General features: G+C 34.2%; 1 protein-coding gene across 1 annotated transcript; it reads left to right on the top strand.

The window, feature by feature from the left end:
* The first annotated feature begins 933 nt into the window (after positions 1–933).
* On the top strand, positions 934–3,427 carry LOC143579415 (putative trehalose-phosphate phosphatase H). Its single transcript, XM_077062728.1, has 9 exons — positions 934–1,116; positions 1,187–1,327; positions 1,392–1,556; positions 1,960–2,016; positions 2,103–2,282; positions 2,402–2,471; positions 2,587–2,657; positions 2,867–2,959; positions 3,350–3,427. Exons 1-9 carry the CDS (start codon positions 934–936, stop codon positions 3,398–3,400), a joined length of 1,011 nt encoding a protein of 336 aa, XP_076918843.1. The 3' UTR covers positions 3,401–3,427.
* Positions 3,428–13,885: the final 10,458 nt, after the last annotated feature.

Here is a 13,885-nt window from a genome sequence, read left to right as displayed (position 1 = left end):
CCAATTATGCTTCACAACAATCCAATCACTAGCAGCGACTGTCGATTGTTTCTTATATGTAGAAGCAAACAAAATCATTCTAGTTAAAATCGTTGATTTTGTGTATCAATTTCATAAGTAAAAAACAGATTTCGCGCGAGGGATGACGCGCGGTTTCGGAGTGAAACTAGGGATTCTTGACGTTACTGGTCGTAAGCCTACATTGCTGTGACACTTTTGCCCTTTAAAGCAGAACACATCTGATCAAAACATCAACATAATTACAATAATAACATCTCGTGTTTTTAACCATTGATTTTTGTAATCAATGGATGTGATTTACTTCTCGTACTTCTCAATCTAAAATCACTTCTCACATGATCCATCACCTATGTATATATCTTTTACACCACTAACGAAAAGTAAGAATTGTACACCATAAAATAGCTGTGATTATTATTTGCAACCTGTGAAGTAAGACTAACAGATGCTTCTAACTGTAACTTCGAATGATGACTTAACGATAATTCAACCGTTACATGCTTCTAACCGGAAACTTTACGAACATAAGTTAAAAAAGGAAAAGAAAATAAAAAATAAACTGATTTGAGTAAAATAAATAAAAAGGCTTTAAGTCGGTAGGATCATTGAGATGTTTCCACGTGTAATAAATAGTGCCAGCTGTCTAGTTACAGACAGGGGTTGAGGTTGGTTATAGGTTGACGGCTTAGACGGCGGCAAGCGTGAGGCAGAGATATGATACGACGGTGGGGTTATGTTTCCATGTGGTTAAGAATATCGGTTAATGTCCTGGGCCCCAACTCACAAATTATTTATCAAACTTTAAAAACAAAATACGTGGGTCCTACGTCAATTAGTATCCCCTTGCAACTATAAATCATAGCAAACTACACTCTTATCCTTCACCCCAAACACTCTCTCTTGGTTCACTCAATGACGAATTCGAAAGTGGTTGTTGCAGATGGTGTGGATATGGCTGTGGTGGTGGTTCCGCCGCGGAAAAAGAAGGTTCTACAGAACATTGAGGTCAACGGTGGGAACGCGTGGGTGGAGTCGATGCGAGCGTCTTCTCCAACGTCGCTTCGGAAACCCACTCAAGATCAGTCCACGTGGGTGGTTAGTAATTCATATTTACATATTCTGTTGTAAAGGAATTATTCGGTTAATTATGTTATTAATCTGTTAGGATCGGCATCCGTCTGCCTTGAACATGTTTGAAGAGATTACGAATGCTTCCAAAGGGAAACAAATTGTTATGTTTCTTGATTATGATGGTACACTCTCGCCCATCGTTGACGACCCTGATCGCGCTTATATGTCTGATACGGTACTTATTTAACTCTAATTACAATTTTGAAAAAAAATATATATAACTTTTTTTGTTATTGTAGATGCGAGCGACGGTTAGGAAGTTAGCCGGATGCTTTCCGACGGCGATTGTAAGCGGACGGTGTAGAGACAAGGTGTACAACTTTGTTAAACTTGCGGAGTTGTATTATGCTGGAAGCCATGGAATGGACATTAGAGGCCCAACAAATGGGCCCAAGTATAAGAAGGTGAGTCGCTTTCATTAATATCAACAAAATGAAATATTAACTATGTGGTTGATTATTATAGTATTATACAGAACTGGTTGTTTTCGACTATGATACAAAACTTGAAAACCAATAATTAAGGTTTCCAAATATAATTGGATCCCGCCTTAGGTTGGGTGGGGATAAGAAAATGATGGTTTTTATTGTTTTTTTAACCAACACTCGTAATCCTAGAGGGGCACTCCTAAAGGGACACTGAAAAAAAAAAAAAAAAATTCTTTTTAAGACTCGAACCCATAGTACTCGTGATCACCTGTAAGGGACACCGACAAAAAATTTCTTTTCAAGACTCGAACCCATAATACTCGTAATGGTTTTCGTTCTTTGGTTTGAGTTACATGATTCATTTCTTGCTAATTTTCAGAGTGCTCCAAATGTTCTTTGCCAACCCGCGAGTGAGTATCTACCTATGATCGATGAGGTTTGGCCTTTTCTTTTCTTTTTTAAGAAAATTCATAGACTTTGTAATTGTTTTATCTTAATTAGTGAAAATCTTGATGTTCTTAGGTGTACGGTTTGCTCATGGAGAAAACAAAGGCCACCCCAAGGGCGAAAGTAGAAAACAATAAGTTTTGTTTGTCTGTACATTTTCGTTGTGTTGAAGAAAAGAAATGGAGCGAGTTGGCCACACAAGTGAGATCGGTACTTAAAGATTACCCAAATCTCCGGTTATCTCAAGGAAGAAAGGTTAGATATGATTTCACACAATATTTCTTTACCTATTTCTTATAATTATCAATATTTGTTGATCTTAAATTATAAGACAGAAATCTTACTATTCTTTTTGCTACTTTAAAATGGTGTAGGTGTTAGAGATCAGGCCCGCTATCAAATGGGATAAAGGCAAGGCCCTAGAGTTTTTGCTAGAATCACTTGGTATGTTGTTGTTATGCTATCATCAATTACTCATCAATATATTCTAAAAAAAGTAAAAATTAAATATATGAAAAATATGGTGTAATGCTAACCTAATTGGTTTGTTGTGGTACAGGTTATGCTAACTGTACTGATGTGTCTCCTATTTACATCGGAGATGATCGTACCGACGAAGACGCCTTCATGGTTAGTTTTATATATCTATACTGTTACATGAAATTCAAATACCAACGTGCCCTTATACCTTATGGACACTTGACTAGATCAACACATCAGTTGTGTCGGGCAATCAAAAATCTTAATTTTGTACCATGCTTAGTGAACTGTTAAAAGTGATTTTATAACTGTAATTTATATATACATAACTAAGTGATTTGTTTTTGGAACAAATTTAGGTACTAAAGGAGAGAGAACAAGGTTTTGGCATTCTTGTATCCAAAATTCCCAAGGACACAAGTGCATCTTATTCTTTGCAGGAACCATCAGAGGTAAGTTTTTACAAAGATTATGTTCCATTTTAGTTCTTTTCTTTTGTTACGAATATTTATTACAAAAGTGTTACATAGAGATCTTAATAAATATATCTTAGAAAATGTGAACCTTGGATAGCAACTTAAGTATGCATTATCATTTGTACCTTGTGCTTTAGTGGGTTGCACCCACTTTTGGATATTTTTTTTCTTTTATTTTGTTTCTTTTACCTTTAACCCAATACTTTTACGGTGTATCTCCAACTCTTCTCATTTTTAACTTTGGTCTTCTGTACATTTATCTCTATAAAAGTTTTGGCTACTTTTCGGTCTAAATTTTGCGACTTAAACAATTGATACTTTGATCATATTGTATTTGTACTTATATTTGTTAGTGTATTAATATAGGTGATGGACTTTTTACAACGGCTAGTTGATTGGAAGCGGCATTCATGGTGATGACTTCAACCAGGGGAAGGTGGAAGGTTAAATGGACTAAAAACGTCTTGACTCGAAATAATATGTATATATTTATGTGGTGAATATAAGTATATTTAATCTTGTCCCAAATAAAAGGAAAAGAAAAACACAGGAGAACAAGAGGGAAGGATAAAGAAACGAGTAGGGTAGGTTTTGGGTTATGGGTGGTTGCCCTTTGGCGTTTGTAGTTTGTTGAAGTTATTTGAAGAACAGAACTCTAGTTTGTGTTTTTGCCTTTTGTTGATCATAAATATATCGTAGAAAAAGTCAATTGTGTTTAGTTATTAGGCATGTAAACCTTCTGTTCGTGTTTGAGTTTTGTTAATGATGAATATAGCTTAGGAATGAAACCTTTCAAATTTATAATCGTGACAATTGCCATTTGCGTTTATGTGATTTATGGTCGAGATTGTGTTGCCATTTGCGTTTATGTGATTTATGGTCGAGATTGTGAGTCCCTGAAACTTAAAATGAATGTGTTATGAGCGAGACTACATTAAGATTATTAAACTTAAAGTGAATCGATCGTGGGCGAGATTGCATTGAGTTCATCAAAATTAAAGTGACCTGGTTGAGTTACCGTGGTTTATTTATTTTCCGGACCAAATATTATCACCGTTTACGTGAGTGGCAAGTATAAATATAAGATAATGAGGCGTGAGCAATAAACAAATATGGCTCACGTATAACATAAGGCCTAACATGCAAAACAAACCTTAAAATCCAACAATGTTCTAGGTCGATAATTCTAATAAACCTATACTATATCTATGACTTTGATACCAATCTGTAACACCCAACCGACGACGAATTATGTCAGGGCGAAACGATTTTCTCATATCTCATGAAAAAAATTTAAAATGACTATATTATTAAATTAAATTCATAAAAATTATCTGTCACATAACACAACAAAATCCAACACTAAACAATATTGTAAACAAAACAGTATATACATGGCTAAATTTTTAAATAAAACCTTGAACTCCAAAACTAAATGACCTTCAATGACATGCATTCTTAACCTATAGCATGTAGAAAATACATTTGTCAACACGAGTTTACTGATCAATCATAGGTTTATCACAATATAATATATATGAAAATCGACGAGTCATATATCACCATGCAACACTATTAACATTAAGTAAAATGCAATAAAATAACTGAAAACTTCCGTTCACTCTTGACATTATGCCAATCAATTAAGAAATACATGTACGTTTCAAAGACTATCCAACTATTGAGTTTGCGTTTGTATAACCATTTCCATCAACAAATAAACAAACACTAAGACACGTAACATGTAAAGCATTAAACAACATAAAAAGCTAACACATGATCAGTGGCGGACCAAGGAAATTTTTATACATGGGTCGGAAATTTTTTGAGTCAAACTCCATTTACCATCTAATTTATATGAAGAAGCTTTGTTTTACTTGATTATTATATTAAATATGTGATTTAGTTTAGTAAGGTACATGGTTATTTTTCAATTATCATCTGATGAAAAACATTTTATCACTTTAACTCAATAATTCAAGGTTGATGATTAACAATTATTCATGATCCACTCATGTTTATGGAAACTAGAAATAGTAAAAAGAATATATTAATAACTTATCTAAGATAAAACATAGATCCTTATATTGTACTTAGAAATGATGAGATATAAGCTATGATCTATTTCTCTAGTTTTAATAATTCTAAAATAACATTGTAACACGATTGCTTAGGTTAACATACTAGTTAAAGAAATCACATGTTAAAGGAATGTGTAATTATAACCTACTTAAATCAATCAAGGGGAGGTTATTTGACTAAACTATAACCACCCGAAGTTGTTAGATTTGTATTTGAGAAATCGAAGTCAATCCTAATCTCTATACTTTACTAAACTACTTGTCTACTTAAATTGACATTCACGTGGTAGACATGAAATTAATCATGGGTGGATGTGAAAATTTGCATACTACCTTGTAACGATTCCGACGAAACCCGGTATACCCTAACCGGGAGACAATAGTTACATTATATTTAATGTCGGGTACATGAATTACCATAGTAATTATACGAGAATACATGATTCACTGTATTGATTGTACGTGAATATATAATTAATCGTATTGAATATGCGATTAATCGATCGATAGTTATTGAAACCCGAACGAATCGAGGGTTCAATTATAGACGATATCTATAATATTTAGTGATTTTACGAAGCATTAATGCTTCGGGATAAGTAAAGTATGGCACAGAAAAAGAATTTCGATTTAATGGTACGTCGGTACATTAAACGAAACCTTCAATACCAAACCGAGCAAGAGATGATCGATCAAGACGAAAAAGATGCGCAATAATTAATAATATGATGTTTTAAGTTAATAAATGTCATGGTTTAAGTTTTAAAGTTTTTAAATCGGTTTTATATAAATTTCATTTTTAATCCGAAAAACGACCGTTTTAGCCTCGTTTTAAGCCGAATTAAACATTTAACCGAAAAACGAACTGAACCAGATTATCCAAAACATTATCCGGATTGCGGAAATCCAATTGTGTGGCTAGAATTGAAAGAGGTGGGTCCCACCCCACCCCCTCAAATTCCGATCGGACCCTAGGGGGGGTTAAACCCCATTCATTTCTTTTTTTCATCACAACAATGCATCATCCATCAATCCTCTCCAAAGTATGAACCAAAACCGAGATTTTGTAGCAAGAAAACAAGGTAAAGAATCGAGTTAATCACGTTTCCATCTTCGTTTCTTGAGTTTGTTTGCAAGAAAATGAGGTTCAAAGATGAAAACCAATTCTTGCATGATCAAGTGATGTATACGGGTTATACAAGGGATCTTGGTCCAAGAAAGGAGTTAAACGAACCAAAAACGAATTTTTACGGTTTAAATCTTTGTTTTTGAATCATAACCGAAACTATAGTGTAAGAGGCTTGATCGTGAGTGTAACTTGCTTGGTATTGTGGTATGTTGGTTGTAGGTTCTGTACTTAGTGTAGATAAGGCGGAAAGATGAGTTTGTAGCTTGTAGTGGCGGAAAACGAAAGGTATATTCGGTTTATGTTCGGTTTTGGAGATTTGGACAGATTGTTGATGTTTTAGAGTTAGGTCATGAAATTTTACAGAGGTGTTAAACACATGAAAATATGAGTTCTGTGAATTTTTGGTAATTTTTGGATAAATGATGAATATTTGGTGAATTTAATGCTCGGTTTTGGCCAAAAATGGTGAAAAATAGTTAAATACCATGAAAAATTCTGGAAAATTGCAGATAAGCTTTTTTATCACGTATAAGTCACACACAAAATTTTAGGTCAGTTGGAGAAGTCTAAATAGGCTTTTCGGTTAAACGAGTTCTAGGGTTTTCTAGCTCGGTTTTGGTGAAAATGGTATGTAAAAAGAGATTTTGGTTCTGGAAAAATTACAGGGGACTATGTGGATGGCAGGGGACATCCAGGAGAAATTTGGGATTTTTCTAAGATCGTTTGGTATTTACGACATATTTAGTGTTTAAATGGTGTTTAAAGATAGATATATAAATTTTAAATATAAAAATTAATTCTAAAAATATTTTTATAAAATTCCCCACTGTCAAAAAGTCATTTGTGCAAAATTTCAAGATCCGAGATTAAACGGATAATTATTTGTGCAAAAACAAACTTTTAAAGCTTAAAACAAGTAAACCGGTAAAGCTCGCTTAAACGAGCTGACTGGTGTATAAAAACCCTAAAAATGAACTATTTTCATATAATGGAGTTAAACAAGTAAAAATAAATCATCCGAAAATAATTCGGATGATTTGGGTAATTTTAAACGATTTAACAGTTTCCGGTACGCTAAAGACGGAAACGGGTCCCACGGCCAAACGGGGCGTCTAAACCGAGCTTTAATTTCACAACTTAAACTAAATTATCAGTCAACCACTACTTTCGGGTCGTGTGTGACCAAACTCATTTTTGAAACGTAAAAACGGATAACCGTGCTAGGCACGCAAAACGAGAAAAACGACTAATAGTAATTGTGACCATGGAACTCTAAACGACATCACAATCTGAGTCCGGAGAAGTGTTTCTGGGTTAACATTGCCCCCGGAACGGGTACAGTACTGGGTTAACAGTGTCCCCAGATGTACCGGTTGATACGGTTAAAGAGTATATAAACAATAATTGTATAATAACGATCGTAGGGATCATATTACAGATTGGACGTGTTAACTAGATAATGATTGTTGTTACCTGCTTGCATGTGCTAAGGTGAGTTTCACGAGCCCTTTTTTTTCTGAATAGTTTTCAAATATTTTCCCGGGGCGGAAAGCATGTTACTAATAAAATGTTTAAGTACATACTGAACGCATGGATTTGTGTGTATTTATAAATATTTGATTATACGGGAATCGTACGGAATGGGTACAGTACTGGGTTAACAGTGTCCCCAGATGTCCCTAGAAGTGTTTCTGGGTTAACATTGTCCCCGGAATGAGTACTGTACTGGGTTAACAGTGTCCCCAGACAGAGGTTTCGCTTGTGGGCTTAGCATAATTACATCGTGTTTCTGGGTTAACATTGCCCCCGGAATGAGTACAGTACTGGGTTAACAGTGTCCCCAGATAATATTATATTTTGATATGGATTTATCATGGTTTACTCAAATTGTGAAACTCACCAACTATTCGTAGTTGACCCGTTTTCTCACATGCTTTTCAGGTACAACTAAGATGAAGTGATTGCTTACGTGCTAAGTGCTTGATGTGTGTAAGATTTGCGTTCTGGATGTTAGGATACATTATAATAAATAGAATTATGTATCGGATTGTATGATGTGTGTATCACCTAGACGGTAATGAAATACGAGATAATGTAATTTGAAGTATATTAATGTATTCAGCTTTCTTTATAAACAATGTGGTTGATGTCAGAGGTGTCTGTTGCATCACGTTTACGTTTCCGCTGCGGTTACGGGGTGTTACATACCTTCTTTTATGTCATATAATATTTTCAGTTAGAAATGAGGGGCTATTCTAATATATATTATTAAGTCAAGTTTATCACATATTTACGTTATTATGAGCGCATGGTATCACACCCCGAAAATCTTAACTTAACACAGCTGAAGTCTTAACTTAAGCCGTTCGGGTTATGACAAATGCCGATAGCCAACAATAATAGACAATTAATAATAAAAACATCATCTTTTATTATAAGAAAATATTTTACAAAATCAGAGTTTATTACACGTGCTAATGCACGGTTTACAATACGTCAACTTTTGTTCAAACTCCCCACGCTCTCGTTTTCATGCCACCTCGAAATCTTCACTTACCTGAAAAGCATATTAAAATATCGATCAACCCAATGTGTTGGTGAGTTTCCCTTTATATCAAAAATTGTCCATATATATATATATATATATATATATATATATATATATATATATATATGAATCGAAAACATAATCCAAATAATTAACAAGTCCGATATCAATTCGTGTGTAATCGTCAATACACCCCGAATTATATCCAAAATATCCGTGTATAATGGCTTACCACCATTATAACACCCAACCGTGTGTAATAATCTACCGTCATTACATCACAAATCAATAGGCATTTCATTTCTTAAACAAATTGAGCTGTTGTAGACGAGCAAAGAATACAAAATTGCGTATGACATCTCAGTTGATAACTCGAAACATACCATACTAAAAAAATACTCAATTTTAACCCAATGCGAATGGAAGTGGGGGGCGTCACCCTAATAGATCTACCCATATTTCTGTGCCCTTACTAATTCGGTTAACAGTTATTTAGCCAACTAGACTCATCTTGCATTATACACCAATTTGTAAAATAAAATGCCTTTTAAAGAAAACATCAATGAAAATAATATGAAATGAAGAATATCCTTTCCCCCCAAAACACAATTAAATATTGTTTTAAAAACATTTCCAGTTAAAAATCGAGGGGGGTTCGATAGAGAAACTCACTGTCTTGTAGCTTTTCCAAAATTCCCGTGTCCTATATTAGAACACGTTTTGTAAATAAAAACTTGATTTTAGTTTTTATACAAAAATCCTTTTAAATTTATTAATCCTATTCTAATGTACACATAAGCACATAGCACATAAGCGATTACACATAGTTTGGTTTTCTGTTAGTTATTATTTAATTAATTAATTAAATAATATAATAAAATATTTTTGAGTTTTAGTTGCTGGAATTTTTAAGAAAATATTAATCTTTTATTTTTCACAAAACTTGACGGTTTCGTCGGTTTTGTCGGTTTTATGCTTAAAATGCGTAAATTCGGTTTACATAGATATTAGTCTAGTTTTATACGTTTACTTGTGAAAATATATTATTTTCATTTTTGTTAATATTTTCTTAAAATAGCAACTTTTTAACGTTTTCGTGTCGGTTTTCGCTACACGAACCGTTTAGGACTAAGTTTTATCATCTTGTCCTTTTCTCATGTATTAAAAACTTTCATAAAACATTTCGTAACAATCCAAAACTTGTCTTAAACAAACAACTTGTCTTTAAAAAAAAAGTAATTAAAACATATCACGTCTTGAGCCTTCTGATGCTAGCCTCTTATTCAATGCCACGTGTCTCCTCAAGCGAGCTGCCTCATCCTACTCACCTGCGTGCATACTAAAAGTCAGCCACGCTGAGTGAGTTCTAGTTAATCATACATTATACAATACACATAAACTTATATTCTTTCAATCATACTTTCATACTTTCTTTTGTACTAACATGCTTTCATATCTTACGTTATAAAGAGCATTACGCCCTACATTCCTCGAGTATTATTAGGGCTCGGTACCCTCCTTCCTCGAGTATTATTAGGGCTCGGTACCCTCTTTCCTCGAATATTAGTAGGGTTCGGTTCCCTAGTTCTCGAATATTAGTAGGGTTCGATTCCCTCTTCGTTACCATACAACCATTCATCATACCTCGAGTATAATTAGGGCTCGGTACCCTTTTCGTAACCATACAAACATACAACCATCCTTTCCTTCTTTTATTAACTTTATCACGTTCATACACATAAGCATACATATCATACTTACCTAATATATAACGTTACAACCTGACAGTACGTGCAATATCCGAAGATCGTTCACGTACCATCAAGAAATCATTCATACATTTCACATTATTCACATAAGGCATACACTTATCTCTTAGGATAAGCGTATTAACAAACATATTGAGTATGCACACAGCCCCGAAAACATAACACATAAATGGGGCTAGAAACTCACCTGGATCCTGTTACGCTCTCAGTTAATCGTTATTCCCTTCTTGAGCTGTGCACGGCTAACTGTATAATATTTACATGTATCAATTAACTATCACTACTCATATCATCTTTCTAGTCTTAGCTACTACCCACAACGAACAGGGGTCCGGGGGCAGCGCCCCTGGCAGCGGGGTCTAGGGGTGGCAGCCTCTAGCAGAGTCCAAGGGGCAGAGCCCCTGGCTGGGGTCGAGCTGTCTTAACACATTTTCCATTAGCATTTTGAATCATTGAATAATATGTTACTTAAAAGTTCAAGGGCTTATTTGTAATTAAATCATTCTTTTCTAAGTACAGGGACCATTATGTCATTATGTTAAACTTCTAATTCGTCCCAGTCCTTTAACGAATGGGGTTCATAACGAATGAACCCATTCGTTACCTTATAACGAATCAGACCTTATTCGTTTGATTTGGTTAGCGAATTGAACCATATGACGAATTGAACTCTTAGCGAATCAGTCCACATAACGAATTAGTCCATTTAATTCGTTCTCTTTTCTAACGAACTGGCTATAACGAATCATGGATGATTCGTCATCCCTTTCCCTTAACGAATTGAACACAAACTGTAATCGGTTCGCTATGTTCCCATGGACGAACTAGCTAGCGAATCACCTTTAATTCGCTATATTCCTGTAGCGAACTAGGGTTAGGTCAGGAATGTCAGAACATTCCCTGACATTCCCCCCCTTAACCTCGTACCACTTTCCGGCGCCGCCTTTCCGGCGCCATCATTGCCGGAAAGCCGCCGGAAAAACGCGATTTCGCCGGAAAATCGGGTTTTAGCTCGTTTTTCACCGTTTTTCGTCCCGTTCGATCCAGATCTGAGCTAGGGTGACCCCTAAGCTCATCATAGGTTCGGTTTATACCCGATTCCATCCGGATCTCGTGACTTAAACGGTTTAATGGTGTCGGCTCGTCGTTTCGTGACTATATCTAACGGGTTTAAGCTAATAAAACATCATACTAGTATTACCTCGGGTCGGTGCTCGGTTTCCTTCTTGGTTTCGGTGTAGATAGGGAAGAACTAGAGAGAAATCTTAAGTGTGTGTTTTGGGTGGTGTATGGAATGTGTGAGAATGAATTAAATGAGGGATTAATGGTTTATATAATTATGGATCATGGGCTTAAGCCCATGGTCCTTTCCTCTTTCTTTCATAATCCAAGTCCATAATCCATATCCATTTAACCCAACACTAGCCCAACTCGTATTCTATTTCTCTAAACCGATAACGACCCACTATAAAATAGACGATATTTATTCTATTAATAAAACCGAAATTAGGATGTTACAACACAAGTCTATACTAATCATCCTATGAACTAAACACATATATAATAACATATAATTCACCATAAATAGCAGTTTTGACCATGTACGTTCATAAGACACGTTAATCGAGTTTTTCGGTTCCTAGTTTGTCTTTTAATTTACCTTAACAATGTTACTAGTTTAACTTGTTATTTATTTATGTACATTTATGTTTAAATATCCTAAAAATCCAGATTTTAATTTATTTTATAAGTTTCTAATAATCCAAAATTTCACTTTTAAACAAGATTCTCAATTTCTTTTTAAAAGAATCCATGTGTTCATGATCCAAGTTTTATTCTTTTTAATATCATTATGTTTTAGCTTTTTAGAAGTTTCTATACCTTTGTAACTAGTTACTTTTATATCATTTCTATCTTTATCAAACTTTAATCAATCTCAAGTCAAAGGATCATAGATTTTCATAATTTATCTAAGTGTTGGTTTAACAAAGTTACTTATTTTAGTAACTTTTAATATTTGTAATTCTAATTAAGCTAACTCTTCCACTTTGGTTAAATATAATTCTATGTTTAATTCATTCATTTAAGTTATTAGGGTTTCATTCATCCTAAATAATTTATTTCATTTTATTCCTTTAATTCACCATTTAACAAAGTTTCTATCTTTAGAAAGGTGTTGTTTATTTAAACAATGAATTAACTAATCCAAGTTTCAAATTATACATCATATCTTATTTTAAGTTGTTGCTAATCGCCTATTGATTTCATTCATTATAAGTTTTTATATCAAAATCCAATTTTTATCTTTTCTTAGATTAAAGTTTCTTTATTTAGTAACTTCAACAAATTTCAAGTTCTATCTATTATTTATAACATGCAACCTATCTAACTTATATTTAAGTTGTTCTACAACATCTTTAAATCCAAAAATCCATTCAAAATCTCCTAATTAATTCCATATCAAAAATCCCCAAATTTTACAATTATGAACATATTCATGTTTTACTCATTTCTAGCAACAATCTTTAACAACCTAGACCCATACTAACAAGTTAAATATCAATAATCCATTCCAATATTTAATCTAATATAAACCCTAGAATCAAACTCTTTCAAATTTACCAAAAGCTCAAGAGATTATTAACACTCATTCATCAAATCTATCAATCAATATAGAGTCTTATGCATGTATGTGTTATTGAGTTTGATCCTCTCATACATATATACATACACTCACGTCACACATACATACACATATACCACACATATTAACAATCTTTCAATCTTCCAATCAACTCAAGAACATACATTCATATCAAATAATCAATCATTCATTACTTGTTTCCTTGAGATTGTTAAAGATGAAAATGGTGATAATGGTGTGAGTGGTGTATTTTGCTTCCTAGCCTTTATCCTTCCTAGTATACTTGATTCTTCTAATCTCTAAACCTCCATGTTATTGATTATGTGCATGTGTGTGGTGATTGTTAAGTTTGAAATTAAGTTGGATGGTTATGGGTGGATTGGGCCGTGGGTTTTAAGGGAGGAAGAGGGAGAGGTGTAGGGTGATGAGTTGGAAGGTTAGAGTGGTGATTTAGTGGGTTAGGGTGGATAGGTGGATTGCTTAGATGGTTAACAACTCACAAGTTTCTAGAAAATAATGATTAGGGGGTACTTGGGAATGTGTGATTGGAACACTTGGGTGTTGATGTGTCCAATGTGGGGTGGGGGCAGCCTAGGGGGGTGGGGTGGGTATATGAGGGGTTTTAACTAATAACTAGGTGATTTCCGATTATCCGATTAACGTATTCCGTGTTTTAAATATTCAAACGAACTCCGTTTTTAATAATTTTTGTCAGACTTTGAACGAAATCA

This window comes from Bidens hawaiensis, unplaced genomic scaffold (assembly GCF_021521415.1).
Source record: "Bidens hawaiensis isolate Kalapana, Puna unplaced genomic scaffold, B.hawaiensis_p1.1 tig00029716_1, whole genome shotgun sequence".
Classification (NCBI taxonomy): Eukaryota; Viridiplantae; Streptophyta; class Magnoliopsida; order Asterales; family Asteraceae; genus Bidens; species Bidens hawaiensis.
This window is presented reverse-complemented; position numbering and strand designations above follow the sequence as displayed.